We start from the raw sequence: 19,929 nt of genomic DNA, 5'->3' as shown, positions 1-19,929 counted from the left end.
AATACTTCTGTATTGCAGTGCTTTATGCCTGTCTGTGTAAAACGGACAAGCCTCCTATTAGGTAAAGAGATATGGCAGACCTCGGGGGTCTTCATTCATGCCCCAGCTACCATGTAAACCGATCCGCACCCAGCAATTGTGCCAATTGGGTGACAGCGTGAGCACCTTCCCTTATAGAACCATTTAAATGCTGTGGTCACCATTGGCCAGGATCGGAGATGATGCCAATCCTGGCCAATGAAGCAGACAATCAGTAATGCACAGCGGTTGTCCCAAAGGGGTTTAAAAACACAACGCCTCCTTCATTGTGTGGGGTGAATCATAAGCCACGCTATTAGGGGTGTGTCTGACAGCTTAGCGTTGACAGATTTCCAAGGGCAGGCATCAGAATATTTTCTGCAGCTCTGGATGTAACTGGAGTAATGACATAATTCCAGATCAGTACAAGATAAGCATTGGCACAGCATTTCAGACCGATAAACTGATGTATAAACTGCCTCAGCCTGCAAGTGAAAAAGCTCAAGCAACAAAATAATGGTCAGAACCGCAGGCTACCGATGCAAAGCACAATTATCAGTAGTGGGAGTATGTACATAAAATCAGTGCCAAGTATATACAGATGCCCATATACCTACATGAAGGACATTACCCCAGTATCATGGCATGCTGGAAGATAAATTGCTGTGGAACTAGTGACCTAAACAAAGTGGGGTGTGCGGCGATCAAGACTGTTCGGAAGAAATGTAGCCCCTTGAAAAACTCCTGTACCCTCCGCATCCCTGACAAAGATATGGCTCTAAAAATGTCCCAACATCCAATAATTGAAATATGGGAATAACCAGTATTATTTTTCCTTGGATAGTAAACTTTTTAAAGACGGGACTAATAGAGTGTTATGCCTTGTGCAGGGCCTGTGTAAATCCCTGTGTCACGCTCCACCCCCACAGTACCTTTACTATCTATAACAAAGTGCATCAGTTTCGTCCAGAGTGTCCCTTTAATGCTTTAAAATGAGACCGCCGGCCATAGATGTCCGTAAAGTCAGTATTGCTGCTATCGGACAACTGTCAACAAGCTGCTGATGACGGATCTGCGCATTTTATAATGTGTTTCTAGTTTTGTTGTACAATGGTGTCGTGTTGTTCATTAGCCAAACTAATTAACACATGAATATCCAGTATAATTATTAAGTATTCATATGTTAAAATCGGGCTATTGAGATGTGGTGCAATTAAAATAAAGCCATAATAAAGATCCATCAACAGAAACTGGCCAGCTTGTTGATGGTTTCCATGTTTTTTTTCTACATTGTGCAGAGTAAAAAGAAAGAGAGAAACAAGTGTAACGCAAAAAAAAAAAAAGTAATGACCACACGTTACAAAGGTGCTCGAGTTTACATTTAACAATTATAGTTTATGTTATGGGTTGACATAATGCAGATACTACACTTGGGGAAGAAGTTCAATGGCTGCGGAAGTGGAAGTGTACGTTGTTCAGGGAAGAAAAAGGGCGAGGGTCACAATGACCCTACTTGCACACATGACTGGACAGAGACTTCTGAGCAAGTGCAATTTTTTTTTTCCAAGTGTAACTAAACCTTCAACAAACTTCTGGCATGTCATAGTGACAGGTCGGAAGTTTTGATGGGTGGGGGTCCGAGCACTGAGACCCCCACCGATCTCTAGAACGCAGCGGCAGAAGTGCTCGTGTGAACGCTGAGCCGCTTCGTTTCTATTCTGCTTTTCTCGGAAAGCTGATGTAACGGACTCAATAGAAAGTCTACGAGCGCGTACACTGTGACATCGGCTTTCCAAGAAAAGAAGAACAGAAACAAAGCGGCTCAGCGTTCACACGAGCGCTTCTAGCGATCGGTGGTGGTCTCAGTGCTCGGACCCTCACCAATCAAAACTTCCGACGTGTCAATATGACATGTCAGAAGTTTGTTGAAGGTTTAGTTAAACTTGAATAATTTTACTTTATACAATGTGCTTATGAAATAAATAAGACTTAGTACATTACTAATGGTGTGTGCTTTGTATTATACAAGATTTCATTGTGGACACATTAATTACAGGGGAGTGGACATAGAGCAAACTGCACCTTATAGGTGGAGTTCCCAACTTCACAAGTAGAAGAGGGCACCGGCTGTAGCAGCATAATCTGAAATGAAGATCTGATGGGTCAGTGATGTGGTCAGACAGGCAATACAGGGGCACTGTGGCTGTCAGGGCATGCTAGGACTTGTAGTTTCACCACAGCTAGAGAGTCTCAGGTTGCAGAGCACTACCTTAGAGGAACTAAGAGGCGATCTACAATGTCTGGGTTAATGAAAACTTTAGAACGCAACATTTAATGGTGATTTTGTCTCCTATTATTCCATATGGACTAATGAACTATATACAGTACATGGAATGTGTGATTAAGAGTAATGATATATACACCGAACTTGTCATAGGAAAGATAACTAAAATCTCACTAGCAGCCAGTCACTGGATTTCTGTCTGATGATTTCTACTTAAAAAGGGGTTGTCTGGTTTAGAGAACCCAGTAAAATCGGAGTTAAAATAATAGGTATGGGGGGGCTGCCCCATTCAGGATCCTTATATATAAGCCATGTTGGCTACAAAGAGTGTCCCCCCTCCTTCTGGAGGACCCGCCACATGCATGAGAAAGCTCATTAATTTAATTTGAGCACCATGTAATGCTTTATTTCACCAGTGGTGGCACTGCAGGGAAATTAAACACTGGCTGCTCAGTTGCTCTGCAATTTATAGCCCATTGCTGGAGATACCAGAAGCGGGATGGCATCTTGCATATAAAGCTGGGAGCCTCCCCTCCCTGAGGTTATGGAGGGTTGCCGATTCCTCACCCCCCCCCCCCCCCCCCCCCAATAGATTCATCCTAAAAAATATAAATAAATAAAAATGTTTGACGCAAAGATAAAACTATTGGGGATGGAGAGATTGCAAAATTATTTAAATATTTCTATCCAAGAATTTGTAGATGGTAGAACCTCGTAGGAGGTGTCTCCATAGTACAAGGGCTCACCAATCCCGAGACAGATGCGCTTCATATATGATCATCTGCGCTTCATCGGATGAATTAAAACGATTTTTTTCCAGAAACAGCGCCACTCCTGTCCTTGGGCTGTGTCTGGTATTGCAGTTACAAGCCGTGGAAATTCATTTTGGCAGATCTATGGAAACCGATGGAGCAACAATTTCTCTAACCTCATGATACATTCCCATGATTCTCGCTCTGCAGCCATAGAGATCAATGAGAACGTATGACCTACACTTCGTGGACAGGCTCCATTATTATTCATATATCCAACCGTCGCCCCCAAAATTTACTCAACCACATTTTTTTTTGTTAAAAAAATATATAAAATATATTCAAAAACATATTACAGAAGTAGATAGTGTACAGCTTTCCATCTTATACAGGAATATATACAAACACTGAACATTGGCTTTTTTCTTTTTCTTCTCAAGCCGTTATGATTAAAGCCCTTGGTTCACGGACCAGGTTTCTATAATAAATGGGGTACAGAGAGGTGTCAGAGACAGAAGCGGAATGATCTTTGCCGTTACCATGCAATTTCGTTATTTTAAATAAAGCGGTATTAAGTGGATCTATTAAAAAATTGCTATATAATACGTCTCATGCCATTGAAAAACGTTGGGTTATGCTGCAGTCATGGGAACGGGTCAAAAAATAAAATGTACAACATAAAAATGGCAGACCTTTTGGAAAGATTAAAAAAAAAATTAAAAAATCCATACACACGGGTTTGGATTTAGGATCAGTCAACAGATTGTTCCAAAGGAGTGGTCCGGAGGTGTCGCTTTGGCTCTGCCGTAGAAAAGAATCGCACGTCTTGGTCTCTGTCCAGCTGCATAGCTTGCACCGTCTTTTCCACAGCGTCGAGATGCGGGTTACCCAGGCTGGTGAAGTACGCTGGAAGAATCATTCCACAATTATATTGAATGATACAGAATGAATTGTATGTGCTGCAGGAGACCCTGTACCCTCTACTACATAAGGCGTTCCCCCCCCCCCCCCCCCCCCGATTACAACAAGATCCGCCCAGCTGTCAATGTGTAAGGCCCCATGCACACGAACCTATTTTTTCCCTCCTGTAAATACGGGTCCTTCGTCACCCGTATTCCACCCGTATTTACAGGCACGTTTTCTCTGCAAAATTGCACTGCAGTAATCGGCAGCCCCTTCTCTCTATCAGTGCAGGATAGAGAGAAGGGACAGCCCTTTCCGTAGTAAAAGTAAAAGAAATTCATACTTACCCGGCCGTTGTCTTGGTGACGCGTCCCTCTCTTGACATCCAGTCCAACCTCCCTGGATGACGCGGCAGTCCATGTGACCGCTGCAGCCTGTTATTGGCCTGTGATTGGCTGCAGCGGTCACATGGGCTGAAACGTCATCCCGGGAGGCCGGACTGGAGGAAGAAGCAGGGAGTTCTGGGTAAATAGGAACTTCTATTTTTTTTTACAGCTTTATCTATATTGTGATCGGTAGCCACTGTCCAGGGTGCTGAAAAAGTTACTGCCGATCGTTTAACTCTTTCAGCACCCTGGACAGTGATTATCCCCTGACGTCGCCTAGCAACGCTCCCGTAATTACGGGAGCCCCATAGACTTCTATGGGCCTGCCCGTGCCGTTATTACGGCCTGAAATAGGACATGGTCTATATTTTTTAACGGCACGGGCACCTTCCCGTAAGCATACGGGGAGGTACCCGTGGCCAATAGAAGTCTATGGGCCCGCAATTACGGGCCGCAATTACGTTCGTGTGCATGGGGCCTTAGGATGCGTCCAGAGAAAGATGGAGCGGTCAGGACATTTACCGGAACAATCCTTCGCTACCCTGAATGGGATCTCTTACCCCTTCATCCATACAAACCATGAGCCGGTTTACCGAGATGAATGGATACGTTAATACGAGGGCGTTACTTTTAAGGCCCTTTTACACGGGCCAATGATCAAGCAAATATGAACGATCGATCCTGATCACTGACCTGTGTAAACAGGGTAACGATCAGCTGATGACCGAGCAAAAGCTCATTCACCGGCCAATCTGCTCGATTATGCAGCAATAAATATTATCGTTGTCGGCAGCAGATCTCCCCATGTAAACAGGGAGACGTGCTGCCGACATGATGGAAATGTATGGGGACGAGTAACGATCGCTCAGGAGCAAACGAACGCCGATCAACGAGCTGACTCGTTAATCGGCGCTCGTTTTCGCAGGCCATGTTATATGACCTTTAGTCTCCTTCAGCCTCTTCACATCGTGACACTGCGCCTGTGACGTGCAGCCTTGTCCTCACGAGTGGACAGATCACTGCCTCCCACAAGACCAACACACTACTCTCCTGAAATACTCTGTGCAGCTAGGGACCAGAGATAAGGCAACCCTTAAAAAGTCACTACTCAGTCACACATTTCCTAAATGTATTTGCCCAATCTAAATGGAGCAGTAAAGATCTAGATCTTTTTATTCTTCATGGTCTTAGAGGGACGAAATGCAGGGACGAATATAGTCCGTAGGTGAATCTGCAAAGAGCTTTTCTCTACTAGGACCTACTCGGACCATACGCCAGAGATTTTGGATGGTTGGTAAGGACGATTTTGAAGACCTTTGGCGCCATTCGTAACACGAACGAGTGTGACAGATACCAACCGAAGACATATCTATGGAAAGGTTGGTCCACCATGTTGGATTATTTCATACGTTGTCAGGTGCATTCTTGTGAAGTCATTCATGCCAAACGACAGATCTGAATCCCATCAATGAAAGTCCAGTCCAGGCCACACATCAAGTCAAAGAGCAATCATCGATATATCATTTTAACTTATGGCTTCTGCTTTCCAGAATAACCAAAAACTGACCATGAAGTCTTTCAGAAAACGGCCCTCTGAAATCCCTAATGTATGGCCAGCTTAAAGAGGCTCTGTCACCACATTATAAGTGGCCTCTCTTGTACATGATGTGATCGGCGCTGTAATGTAGATCACAGCAATGTATTTTTATTTAGAAAAACAATCCTTTTTGACGGAGTTATGACCTATATCAGCTTTATGCGAAGGAGTTTCTCATTGGACAATTGGGCGTGTTTTACTTTTTGGCCAAGTGGGTGTTGTACAGAGGAGTGTATGACGCTGACCAATCAGTGACCAATCAGCGTCATAAACTTCTCTCCATTCATTTACTCTGCACATAGTGATCCTGCGTTGTTCACTATGTGCAGCCACATAAACACACACTAACGTTACTGAAGTGTACCGAGACTTAATAGACATCACTGCCAGCCAGGACGGAATGTCTATTAACACTCCCGACACTTCGGTAACGTTTGTGTGGTACTTAATGACAGCAAGCGTGATCTTGCGAGATCACGCTGTAAATAACAGCACAGCATGATCTCGATGTGCTGTACTGTAAGCCCCACACAAACGTTACCGAAGTGTCGGGGTTGTAAACAGACATCGCGTCCTGGCTGGAGGTAATGTCTATTTACTGTCAAGAAACTTCAGTAACGTTATGCGTGAGTAAGTGACAGCACATCATGATCTCGCGAGATCACGCTGTATGGGAGTACATGAATGGAGAGAAGTGTATGACGCTGATTGGTCAGCGTCATACACTCCTCTCCACAACGCCCACTTGGTCATATAGTAAAACACGCCCAGTTGTCCATTGAGAAACTCATTAGCATAAAGCTAATATAGGTCATAACTCCGTCAAAAAAGATTGTTTTTCTAAATAAAAAACACTGCTGTGATCTACATTACAGCGCCGATCACATCATGTGCAAGATAGGCCACTTATAATGTGGTGACAGAGACTCTTTAAGTCTGATCTTCCCACTGGTCTCCATTTCTCTCCTCAAATGATACGGCTCCCTAACACCTGCAGCCATTTCATCATTTAAAGGGGCTTTCCGGGACTTTGATATTGATAGCCTGTCCATAGGATAAGCCACCAATATCAGATTAGTGAAGGTCCGACTCCTGGTACCCCCACCGATCAACTGAGTGAAGGGGCAGTGTTGCTGACCCCTTCATTGTTTATCAGACAAAGCGCTGTACATTTGGTAGGGACTGTGCCTGGTACTGCTGTTTCCGTAACTCCCATAGTAGTGATTGGCAGATACGGACGCAGCGTATGAGCTAAGCTATTTCCGTAACTACCACTCTATGGGACTTACGGAAACAGCGTAGCTCAGCGAGGTACGCTGCTTCCGTAATTAATGGCCAGGAATCACACTTTTCAGCTACAACACAGAGCAGTAGAATGGGGTTTAGGGGGCCCTGTTCCAGAGATGGGCGCAGGTCCCAGAGTTGGGACCCGCATCTATCTGACCTATCCTGTGGACAGGTCATAAATGTCTCTGATGGGAAAACCCCTTTAAATAAGACTGAGCTGCAAAGTGCTGCAGTACCAGACACAGCCACTACAAAATATATAGCATTGTGCCTGGTAATTAATGAAGTAGCTGACCGCTGACTATTCACTGATCGCTGGGTGCACTGGGAGTCGGAAGGCCACCGATCTGATATTGATGGCCAATCCTAAGGAAAGGCCATAAATATCAAAGTCCCGGAAAACCCCTTTAACAGATTTGCAAAATCATATAAGTCCCTATCCCAGAAACTGGACCATTCACTAACCTGCACATGCTGGACATAATGACTGAATACAAGTGTGTGCTCAAATCCAATACCACCACGCAATGTCCAGTCTCCATATGGCTAAGCTTTCTGCTGAAGCCTAAACATTGCAGTAAATATTAAGCGGATGGGGTACCTTTCTCCAGGAGCGTCTGTTTCAGAGCTTTAGCAAGTAAGACTCGTACATTGGGTACAGGATCAGACGCAAGACTCAGGAGATTGGGGAGAAGGTGGGTCACAAACTGTTCAGCGGGCATGCATTCCTCCTGTACCACCGCCTGCAAGAAGGGAACGGACTGATTAGAAGATAGTTTTATACAGAACTCCATACTGATCAAGTCTTGGTCCACAAATTATGGACTTAGGTTTCATACCCATCTGATAACTGGTATATACAAATCTAACGCAGAGGGCACGGCGGCCCAAGATGGCTCTGTCTTGTGGTGCCAAGTCATCAGTGACACCCATAGGGTAAGGGGCTACATAACAGAATAAATAGCAGTGTCTATAATCCACAACGGTCATATTACCTGGCAGATGAATGCAAATGCCTGACGTCCCACCCACTTGGAAGAATGTCGGAATTGCACAATGAGCTCATTAATGAAGTTAATGCCCAATTCGTTTTCTCCGTTGGCGTAAAATTTCTGCAGCATTGCGACAATCTGTGAGGAGAGAGAAGACTTATCACACAGGCGCCTAGTAAGTGCGTGGAATATATACACATGTGCCAAATGACAAACCCTGCTCTGCTACAACGGTTCTCGCAGTCATGAAGGGATTTGCAACTTACCAATTTAAAAGAGATCCACCGGACTTCAGATACTTTATCGGAGCAGAGCGTCAGCGCTATGACCCGTAAATAGTCATAGATGTCTTTGGGGCTGTACAGATCAAGGATCAGAATCATTTGCCTGAAATAAAATTAAAATAAAATAAAACAAAAGTAAAGCAACATTTTCTGTCCCTGCTGGATAGTTTGGTGTTCTCAGACTGGAAAGTAAAGCGTTAACAGAATTTTGGTTTCTACCGACATATCCGTAAAAGCCGTTTTATGTAATGCCTGACTAAACCGACAATAAAAAGACTTTTTGGCTTTATATAAATACATCCTTATCACTGTATAGTTTATAGTTCCACAACGTTTCATATGTAGTGTTTCAATACCTCACCATTTAAATAGATTTCCTTGCTGTCAGTGAATAGAAACTTTCTTGTATACACTCAGAGGGTGAAAACCTGTGTATGTGTATATATATATATATATATATATATATATATATATATATATAACTTATCCTGCTACTAGCAGATCTCCTTTTTGGCTAATAGAGAGGTATCCCGAATGAGGGACTTAACTCCATGACGTTCATATTCCCCAATATGGCATATGGAAAAGTGTTGACCAACTCAAGGTGTAACTCAGGCATCGATTCTCAGGCGATTTACCTGGATGACTGGTAAGTGCTGCTGTACCTCATGTCGTACACTCACAAAGGCGATGTATGTACACATCACCCACGCGTTTCCTGGTTAGTTACATAAACGCGTTGCACCTTCTGCTGAAGCATATAAAACATTGCAGGGGTTATGACTGCAGAAGGGGTTACTAAGCAATAAGAAAACGAAGCCTGGACTTAACATTAGGAGAAGGAAGTCACCAAGAAAAACGAAGCATGGATAGTAAAACATGATCCCGCGCCATCGTTGTAACCTCACGTCTGCCGCTACTAATGCTTCTATAAAGATTATCTAGAACCTTGTTCTTTCTGGTCTGATTGTCCTATGAAATCTGGATAAAAAAAAATAAATTATGTCATACTCACTCCGCCAACTCATATCGAAATCTCCAGTTCCTGATGTTATCTGTGGTAAGGAACTCCTGCAGCTGGTATAGATATTCCCTCCTCATGTCTGAATGGAGAAGCTGCAGAGAAGCAGAAATACATCACTGACATTTTTCACTAGATCTCAATGCTGCACCGTCCTACGTCTCTGTTCTCATTCCCGTCTACAACCCACTTACTTTTCGCTCAGCCAATGATCCGACTCCCATCCCCCCTCATTACATCCGCTCACTCCTGTCTGCAGGACTCCTCCAGTGCTGCACTCATTCTGTGGAACTCACGGCCCTAGACCATCAGTTTATTTATATTCCCTTTGCCAACACAAGGAGCTGGTTCTCTTGTTAAAACGAGCATTCCTTCCAGTACATTTAGATTGTCAGCTCTTACGGGCAGGGACCGCTCTCCTTTTGTCTCATTGTTTGTTCACTTGTTTTGATATTTTGTAATTTTACTTGTTAGTTGCTTTGCCAATTGTCAGGGCTGTGCAATATGTTGGTGCCATATAAAGATTATTATTATCATCCAACTATTGACCTTAAGGGGTTATCCAGGTAGTGAAAATCTTTTTTTTTTTTTTTATAAGGGCTGCAAATGAAACAAAAAAAAAAAACATTACTTCCCTATCCTTGCCCCTGGCTATCCAGTGCGGACGCTCCGGTGGCAGTCCCGATGATTCTTTACATGCATGTAGCATGTAACTACTGCAGCCAATCAGAAGGCTGATACAAGATATGGCAGCTGAGCCCTCTGATTGGCTGCAGCGGCCACATGCATGTAAACAAATACCAGGACTATTGCCGAAGTTGGTTCGCCGGGGGTAGGGATAGTTAAGTATTGCATTTCTGTTTCACTTATTTCATTTGCAGCCCCCACGAAAAAAACAATAATAACCCTCTGTATGAAAACAGTCCCTGAGAAATAAGTGGCCCTTTTAATATTTCTGAAGAATATGGACTCTAATTGGTTTCTATGGGCGACGAGGCCACTTTCTCTCGGAGACCGTTCTCCCACATGGTCCATCTGTAACTTTAAAATTACCTTAAGAAAATCATACAGATGTTTCAGGACGCCAATGCGGACTTCATCCAGGTCTTTCAGGAATCCATTGAAAATGGGAACCAGATCGGCTGCGGTCAGCTTATCCCCCAGAATGACGGCAAGCTCGTGGATGGAAAACGCCAGCGTCCGTCGTACTTTCCACTAAGACGACAAGTAACGCAGAGTTCAGCTCGGCGTCTAGAAAGACTTCTACAATGTGCTGCCCCAACTTAATAGAGATCATTTGATTATTTTTTTTTATTATAAGGATATTATTAGAGTCTGGACGAAAACGTACAATTGTTACTTGCCCCCAAACCCCAATACCATGCAAGTTAATGGCATGGAGAGAGGGGGACATGAGCTCTCTCCATAGTGCGGTCCATCTACAGCCAAACAGTTAAAAAACCCAACCAGCCAAGTAACGTTGCCCTGGCAGAAGACCACGCGTGACATCTGTCATACCCCATAGAGCAGTTTTTCGTCATACCTGGACATCAGAAGCCAGAGTCTCATAGGTGTCCTTCAGGAAGTGCCAGTTTTGCCTTCCCAGGGTCAGAGCCACTCCTGGCAGACTGTAAGCACAGTGCTTAGTGATTTCTGTATCTACTGTCTGGGCACGCACTGGGTCGGTCATGGAGAGATATTGGTCTAGTAATGGCTGTGGAACAACATCCTGAGGAAAAATAAAAAAAAAGCACCAAAAATCACCCCCAACTAGAACAACGATTAACCCCTTAATGACCAGACTTATTTTGGCCTGAATGACCAAGCATTCTCTTTTTTTTTTTTTTTCATCTCCGCATTCCAACTTTTCTATTTTTCCATCAAGATTGCCCTATGAGGGCTTGTTTTTTGCGGGACAAGTATTTTTTAATGGGACCATTTTTGGGTGCATGTATTATATTGATTAACTTCTATTAACTTTGTTTTGGGAGGACATTGAAAAAAAAACAAAAGAAAAAAAACAGCTATTCCAGCATGGGTTTTCACGTTTTAAATGTACGCCGTTTACTATGTTGCATAAACAACAGGTTAGCTTTCTTGTATGGGTCGGTGCGATTACGGCGATACCGCATATCTATAGGTTTTCTTACGTTTTACTACGTTTGCACAATAAAAAACATTTTAAGACAAAAATAATACATTTTTGCATCAAAGCATTCCAAGAGCCGTAATTATAAACTTTTTTTAGTTATATTTTATGGGGGAAAATAGAGAAAAAAGCGATTTTGCCATTTTTTTTGTACGGTGTCCACCATGTGGTTTAATTAATGTGTTCAATTAAATTTTTCGTGTCAATACCATGTATCTGTATATTTGAAGGTTTATTTTACACGTTTATTAAAAAAAAAAAAAAATAATAATTTTTTTTTTTTTTTAATGGTTTTATTTTTACGGTCAACCTTTTTTTCATTTACTCAAATGGACTGTTTTTACACTATTTTTATTTTTTAGTCCCACTAGGGGACTGTTCACCATGCGATCTTCTGATCGCTTCTATAATGCTTAGGTATCCTTAGTATATTAAAGCATTATTGCCTGTCAGTGTAACACCCAGGGCGGATACGCAGCGTAAAGTTCCCCGGTGGCCGCAGGGAATTCCATAATTCCATAACTGTGGTGCAGTTTTTCGCCCAGAATGTCCAATGTGGAAAACTGCAGCATTAAGACATTTCATCCCAGGAGGCCTGTGATTGGCTGCAGCGGTCACATGGGATAAAACTTCATCCCAGGAGGCCGTCATGGAGGAAGAAACACAGACTTCTGGGTAAGTATAAGATTTGTATTTTTTTCTGAGTTACGCTTTTTGCGGCGGAATGAGCTCAATAACTGTTATTTGTTGCGGGTTTTACCTCCCCATTGAATTCAAAGGGGAAAACCCGCAACAATTAAGCGGTGATTACGCAAATACAATTGACATGCCATGCAATAAAATTCTGCACCGCATGTAAATTTCTGAGCAGTTTTCCTGCTCAGTATTTACGCAGCGTGTGGATGAGATTTGTTCCATCTCATCCACTTTGCTGCTACTGTATTACGCTGCTGCGGAAAATCCGCAGTTTTTACGCAACGTGTGAACTGACACAAAAACGGACAGGCAATCTATTAGGCCATGCCTTTGTTAGGACCCCAGCTACCACGGCAACCTGTCGGTGATCGCGGGCCACCGATGAGTGACAGAGGGAACCCCCTCCTTCTGTCAAAACATTTAAATGCCGTGGTAGCTTTTGACCGCGGCATTTAAGGGCTTAAACGGCTGAGATTGAAGGTTTCTCCAATCTTAGCTGTTGCAGCGGGCGCCCGGCTGTCAGTCACAGCTGAGCTCACACAGGCACAGCGTCTGTGCCCATGCGATCACCCTCACGTACATGCACGTCTGAATGTGGGAAGGTGACCGATCCCATGACGTGCATGTACGTGAAAATGCGGCAAGGGATTAAAAGACAGATACAAACAAGTGTCTGAAAAGTACAAACCTGGACTTTAATGTTTTCATCTTCATAGCTTTCCTCTTCCTGGAAGGAGACGATAGGAAGCCGAGGTTCATCCTCTGAAGTCTAAAACATAAGAGATTGTGATTGTATTTTCTCATACATGCTGGATATGAATAGACCAAGCTGCGTTTTTTTTAGTTTTTTTTTTAGTCCTCTACAAATTTCTGAAACCATATGAAATCTTAGGCTATGTTCACACTGGTTCTGTTCCATCAGGTTTCTGCTGCTTTTTGATGGGCAGATTTACATAGTCTGCAGAACTCTTCTACCAGGACCAATTATGAGTCGATTGGACCTGTCAGGATCCGATGCTAAACGCAACCACTGACGTCAGTGTAACAAGAGATAATAGTCAGGTGTAAAATTAATCTGGTCTATAGGTGGCAGTGTTCTAGCCGATAGAGCTGGTCACGTTCCTTCCCAAATTTCTCCTTGACTGATCATACAATATGTATTAACCCCTCACTATTATGAAATCTCCCCACCTTGGAGGAATGACGGCTGTGACATTCACAAAAAGAACTGGTATTTAGCAAAACCTGTTATCTGAAAGGTCTTTACTGGAGAATGTTTACTCTGCCATTGATATTTTAACATTTTAGCAGCGGTGATTGCCCTTTAAGAGAAATCACAGCATGAAAAAAACAACAACGCATGGTCACGGTTTGTGGTAAATAATGATGTAACGTAATATTATCCGTAACGCTGGGAAGAAACACTCACTGGACTTTGAGAGGCGAGGTCCGTCTCCTCTTGTTCTTGATGCGGAGGGCTGGGACACTGAGTGCAGACGCTACTCGGGGTCTCTTCGGACTGCTCGCTGATTTCTTGTGTACTTGCGGTCTCCTCTGGGGTTACAGAGTCCAGTTCTGCTGCTCGTAGGGCAGCGGATAAAACCTGAACCTGGGCTAAAAAGGACAAGATCAAGACTGGATTATAAAATCGGCTTTGTTCATATGGCTACATGCTCAGTCCATGTACTACTATGCAAACATTCATGGAGATTTACACTTGTTCAGAAATTTCCTAACTCCTACTGAAATGAATTGAGAGAATCGTGCACCTGCCCCTCCACAGTCACTTAATATCCGGATGGAGCGGCCGCTACACTAGGCAGGACTATGGTCCCCTGTTCTGGAGATAGGTGCAAGTCCCACCTATCAGACATTTATGGCATATCCTGTGGATATGCCACAAATGTCTATAACGGGAATAACCCTCTAAAGAAAAAGCTGTAATGTAAACAAGTGCATCCTGCGTAGAACATATGATTGACAGCATTAATAGTGATGAAGGACATATAGAGGACAGCAGCAATAGGCAGCGACTGGAGTATATATGGAGTATTATGTACACATGAAGTATTACGGAAAGCTGCAGCAGATCACAGAGGGACCATATAGAGGACTAGGGAGTTGTACAGACTAAAATAAATGAATAACTTCCTATTAATGAAGCATGCGAACAATGATAGATGATGGATAAGAATTTACATATATTTATATGTAACTGGGGCCACAATATCTACAGAATGTGTAGGTGACAGATGACAGGCTACCATTCCATGCACTCGGGATCTAGATTACCTTGAACATCTGGATCATCCAAGTGCCCCTGTAAGCTCTGGAGGACCTTCTCGATGTCACTACTGGCCATGTAGGATTTGCAGATTGGGTTGGATTCAGATTCCGGGTCACAATCTTTCCACGACTCAACTACAGGCAGTAAATCAAGTTCTTCACTTATGTCGGGTAGTGGGCTTCTCCAGTACAGAAAGGAGTCAAATACATCAGCAGGGCGTCCTTCTGTAGACAGGCTGGGTGGTGGTCTCCTGCTGTTGCTCCCATCACCTTCTGTTGTAGGACTGAATGTGGCATCTCTACTGTTTCTGGAGTCATCACTTTTAGGACAGGCCTGATTTGATTTGGTGTAGATGTCACACCTTTCGCTGCTGGAAACAGGTATGGTGTAAGCCAGAGAACGTCATTAAGACAAACACTTATAGGAAATATATTATATATATATATATATATATATGAATGAAAGATTAGTTTAGCAATCAAGCATTACGCTATTACATATATTAATAAAGTTATCAAAACCAGAAATCAAAAAAGGAAAGTCAACGCAGCTGTGTAATATCCAGTCACCAACAGGGGGCGTTGCTATGAGTTTCATAAATAAAATATTTCAGAAAAACATTTTACCATGTGTTATAAAAGTCAGATCTTGGACCCGATAATGCTATTTTATAAACTGTTGGTTGCCCCTAACCTTAAAATGGGTCTTCCGATCTCAGACATTTACGTATACTACGTTTCGGAAAAAGCTCAGCAGGCATGCGCCTCCACCTCTCCATTCATTCTCTACCTTGATGCAGTAGCCACCTCATCAGGCAGGACAAAGATTAGGGGGCCGCGTTCTCCAATAGGTGCAGGTCGCGGAGGTGGGACCTGCAACGATCTGACATTTATGGCATATTGCGTGGATATGCCATAAACATCTGAGATAGGAATACCCCTTTAATGTGACTACCAAATTTTTTTTAGTGGCCTCAATCACCCTCATCATATCCCCAAAATCATACACCAAGGCCTTCAAGGCACCTCTTTATGGATAAGTAAGATTTTATTAGTTTTTTTTACTGATATTTTGTAACGCAATGCAAAAAAGAATGATTCTGCGTGGTCTTTTTGAAGGCCACCAGATGGGCTGGAAGCAGTGGACTAGGTTCCCTAGTAATAGAAACAAAGAATATCAATACCCAAAATGTATTGTAGAATAGCACAGCCTCTTTCCATGGTCTTACCTGGAGCTGCAATGTGCCCTGTCCACAGCACTGCAGCCTGTAAGCATGTCATCTGTAGGTGGTCTAATGCTCAGCGTCCCATCCTCCTTCACGTACAAACCGGCAGATGATGGGTTAGCGAAGGTGGAGATGAAGGGTCCCAAAGACTGAAATGCAGTTTGACGAACCTGCGACATAAAAACGTAGAAAAGTTAATGGCCGAGTGACCAGAATGCAAACTCATAACACTGTATATGCAAACTTCACAGCAGATTAAAGAAAACGGGGAAAAAGTAAAAAAAACAAGAAACATTGTTATGTGGGTTGTCCAGGATTTTTCATACGGATGACCTATCCACAGGATAGGTCATCAGTATATAATGAGTGGGGGGTCTGACACCCTGACCTCGCACCAATCAGGTGTTCTGGCTGCCTCCGGGTAGCGGATTTTATGCAGTGGTCGGTGTTGGAAGCAGATGGCTCCGTACACTGTATGGCGGCCGTGCTGCAGTATTCACTTGACAAGGAGCAGAGATGCAGTACAGCCGCCTTACTGGGACCGGAGCCATCTGCTTCTGGCACGGACATCCGGTGCCCGGAGGCAGCCGGAACAACTAATCAGTGTGGTGTCCGGCCGTCGGACCCCCACCGATCACATACTGATGATCTATCCTGTGGATAGGTCATCAGTATGCAAAACCGCCCCATGCCCAGACAACCCCTTTGATATCGTTTTTTTTTGAACGGGGAATTAACAACAACTATAAAATAATACAAAGGGACAGAATTCGTACTTTAAGTAGAATTAGAACTGATGCGCTGCCAGCCCACAATGTCTCGAGTGTAAACACATTCAACCAGCTTTGACTCATTAGGTTTCCAATTCACTCGGTGATATGAGCCTTTTAGTGTCTTCAATCTGAGCAGTATCTCCTATTAACGTGTGTATCTCTCTGTCGCCAGCATTATAAATATCTTGCCTGCTGTCAGCAATTTGCCATTTGGAAGCACTTATGTTGTGGGGACGGACTACAGCTGCTCTACAGCGCTCCCATTACAGACAAACTGCACAATAAACCTCCCTCCTACCCACTGGCAGACCTGGTGCCCACTGGTAGACAAGCCAATCGGCTTGGAGTGTCTGCCCATAGTAGTGGAATTGAATTCTCCACTGAAGCAAAGAGTGATGGGATATACTACATAGTCTGTCGTCTGGCTGATCACGGTCGAATCTTCTATGCTAATGTAATGCCAAACTGCTATGTATATTCCCCAGCTATAATGCTAGTTTTATCAGTCATTTAAGGGGGTTGTCCCAGGATCGATATTTATCACCTATCCACAGGTAAGGTAATGTCTGACCGATATGCACCACCGAGCCCCCCCCCCCCATTTCTCCTTACCGCACAACCGCGGGGAGGAGGAATTTGAAAAGGACTAACAGAGATAGAGAACAGTTCTTAGTTCTCTCCCTCAGTCCCAGACTTTTAAAAGGAGCGGCACCGCGAATGTTCAACCGCCGCGCCATTCGAACTCCTCACTGCGGCAGTCCAGTGAGGAGGAACGGCAGGCTCAGGACTTCTGTTCTAGTGATCGGACGGATACACAAATCTTTACCATTTTTCATAGGAACTCCTCTACATGAAGAGATGCGGAGCAGATTATGTAGTACAACTCACCCAGCGGCAGGGATCGCTGATCAGGTTTATGAACAGAGGAGAGAGCTTGGTTCTTCTGACCTGGCTGGATGTTGTATAGGACACGGCCATGAAGCACTCCGCGCACACCTTACGCATCCCCCAGGCGCTGTCAGAACACAGCTCAAGAAACTTCGGAATCTGCAAACGTCAATGTAAATGTTACATTAATCTGGGATTTTGCGAGTCTATAAATGTGTTTGTACGGAGAGATATGTGCCAAGAACGAGTGCCGATCGCCGATAATTACAGGTCGAACGGAGCTCGTTTAAAGCCCCCTTACATGGGCCAGTGTAAGCTGTATGGGGACGAACCATTGTTACCATGATCATTTGGTCCCCCATACAGTTTAATGTCGGCAGCTCACTCCCTGTTTACGCGGGGAGACGTGCTGCGGACAACGAGGATTTTCAAGGCGGCATGAAAGCTGGAATCAGCCGACCTACGAGCGTTTGCTCCTTTGTCAGTTGATCGCTGCCCTGTTTACACATCCCTATGTGACAGACGACTTATTATGCTGAACAAGAAAACATTGCATGTGACGAGACATCCGCTGCATGGAAGATATGAATAAATAAGTCCTACTGGTAAAACAGTATAGGTGGGAGACAAATTCTCTTACCAAAAACTTCTCAGTAGCTTCCTGGCCAACAGCATTGCACACATCTCCAAAGTTTGCTGCGCAAACCTATATAAAAATGAAAAAAAATAAGATAATACATGATGTCAAAAAAATATCATTCATGTCCGTCACTTTTTTTTATGATGCCCTCAGACAGGGCAGCATAAATATGTGACAGATCCGCTTTAAAGGGTGTTGTCTTACGAGGACAACTGGTGTCCATTCAACCTATTAAGGAATATGGACGTCATAGAGGGGGGGGGGGGGTCCCCGCCCGGGACCCTGATCTATGAGCTGGAATGGAGAGTTGCTCTGTCTATAAGATCTGAATAACCGCAATTTAATATTACATTAGCGGCTGCTGCGGGGGAAATGCCTGGAAAATGGCAAAATTAGCAGATCACTGCAGTGTCTCTCTGAACAGACAAGCCCTTTAAAAAAGTGAGAGCTTACATCTGTTTGACTGCCATCAATTAGGGTAGTTTTTATTCCGTGTTTTTATTTAAAAATATAAAATACACATAAATAAACGTCCTGTGATAATAGTTTTGTAATATCTTACTTTTATGCTAAGATATGACTGCCCAAAGCCTGAGGCCGCACTACTGCATAATCTGATGACAACATATCCCCTTTGATTACTGTCAAGTGTAGTGTTAAATGGATGTACACGAGGTATCCATGGCAACACTGTATCCATAAGAGGACCGGACATCAGAATCTCTCAGCAGTGCAGCCTCAGGCTTTAGGCCTGTAAGATAGATTGATAGATATGAGTTGAGATAGAAGCACGATTAGAGCGAGAGCGCGCATTCAGCGAGACAGGAGAGCCAGACAAGAGAGCGAGCGCCAGACAGGAGAGCTATAGATAGACCAGACAAGAGAGCGAGCGCCAGACAGGAGAGCGAGCGCCAGACAGGAGAGCGAGCGCCAGACAGGAGAGCGAGCGCCAGACAAGAGAGCGAGCGCCAGACAAGAGAGCGAGCGCCAGACAAGAGAGCGAGCGCCAGACAAGAGAGCGAGCGCCAGACAAGAGAGCGAGCGCCAGACAAGAGAGCGAGCGCCAGACAAGAGAGCGAGCGCCAGACAAGAGAGCGAGCGCCAGACAAGAGAGCGAGCGCCAGACAAGAGAGCGAGCGCCAGACAAGAGAGCGAGCGCCAGACAAGAGAGCGAGCGCCAGACAAGAGAGCGAGCGCCAGACAAGAGAGCGAGCGCCAGACAAGAGAGCGAGCGCCAGACAAGAGAGCGAGCGCCAGACAAGAGAGCTATAGATAGACCAGACAAGAGAGCTATAGATAGACCAGACAAGAGAGCTATAGATAGACCAGACAAAAGATTGTGCTGCATTAAATTAGATCCGGTAATGAATATAGTAAATGAGCATGGATTAGATCTCCTTGATAACTCAAAATAAATTCCCAGACAGGAGAGCGAGCGCCAGACAAGAGAGCGAGCGCCAGACAAGAGAGCGAGCGCCAGACAAGAGAGCGAGCGCCAGACAAGAGAGCTATAGATAGACCAGACAAAAGATTGTGCTGCATTAAATTAGATCCGGTAATGAATATAGTAAATGAGCATGGATTAGATCTCCTTGATAACTCAAAATAAATTCCCAGACAGGAGAGCGAGCGCCAGACAAGAGAGCGAGCGCCAGACAAGAGAGCGAGCGCCAGACAAGAGAGCGAGCGCCAGACAGGAGAGCTATAGATAGACCAGACAAAAGATTGTGCTGCATTAAATTAGATC

General features: G+C 44.1%; 1 protein-coding gene across 2 annotated transcripts in view; it reads right to left on the bottom strand.

The window, feature by feature from the left end:
* Positions 1-2,876: 2,876 nt before the first annotated feature.
* LOC142666714 (serine/threonine-protein phosphatase 4 regulatory subunit 1-like) overlaps positions 2,877-19,929 on the bottom strand; it is a 30,000-nt gene continuing 12,947 nt past the window's right edge. The window contains exons 8-20 of one of the 2 annotated variants that reach the window (XM_075846865.1): positions 18,183-18,248; positions 17,543-17,701; positions 15,885-16,051; positions 14,662-15,026; positions 13,799-13,983; positions 13,058-13,138; positions 11,068-11,253; positions 10,578-10,739; positions 9,519-9,619; positions 8,486-8,606; positions 8,223-8,357; positions 7,829-7,970; positions 2,877-3,960 (exon numbers count right to left, since the gene is read on the bottom strand). In XM_075846865.1, the coding sequence (XP_075702980.1) occupies positions 3,806-3,960; positions 7,829-7,970; positions 8,223-8,357; positions 8,486-8,606; positions 9,519-9,619; positions 10,578-10,739; positions 11,068-11,253; positions 13,058-13,138; positions 13,799-13,983; positions 14,662-15,026; positions 15,885-16,051; positions 17,543-17,701; positions 18,183-18,248 (2,025 nt within the window). In that variant the 3' untranslated portion in view covers positions 2,877-3,805. The remainder of the gene's footprint in view (positions 3,961-7,828; positions 7,971-8,222; positions 8,358-8,485; positions 8,607-9,518; positions 9,620-10,577; positions 10,740-11,067; positions 11,254-13,057; positions 13,139-13,798; positions 13,984-14,661; positions 15,027-15,884; positions 16,052-17,542; positions 17,702-18,182; positions 18,249-19,929) is intronic. The other variant, XM_075846866.1, reaches the window with a different exon arrangement.

Source organism: Rhinoderma darwinii, chromosome 13 (assembly GCF_050947455.1).
Source record: "Rhinoderma darwinii isolate aRhiDar2 chromosome 13, aRhiDar2.hap1, whole genome shotgun sequence".
NCBI lineage: Eukaryota > Metazoa > Chordata > Amphibia > Anura > Rhinodermatidae > Rhinoderma > Rhinoderma darwinii.
The sequence above is the reverse complement of the archived record's forward strand: the minus strand, read 5'-3'. Positions and strand labels throughout refer to the sequence as shown.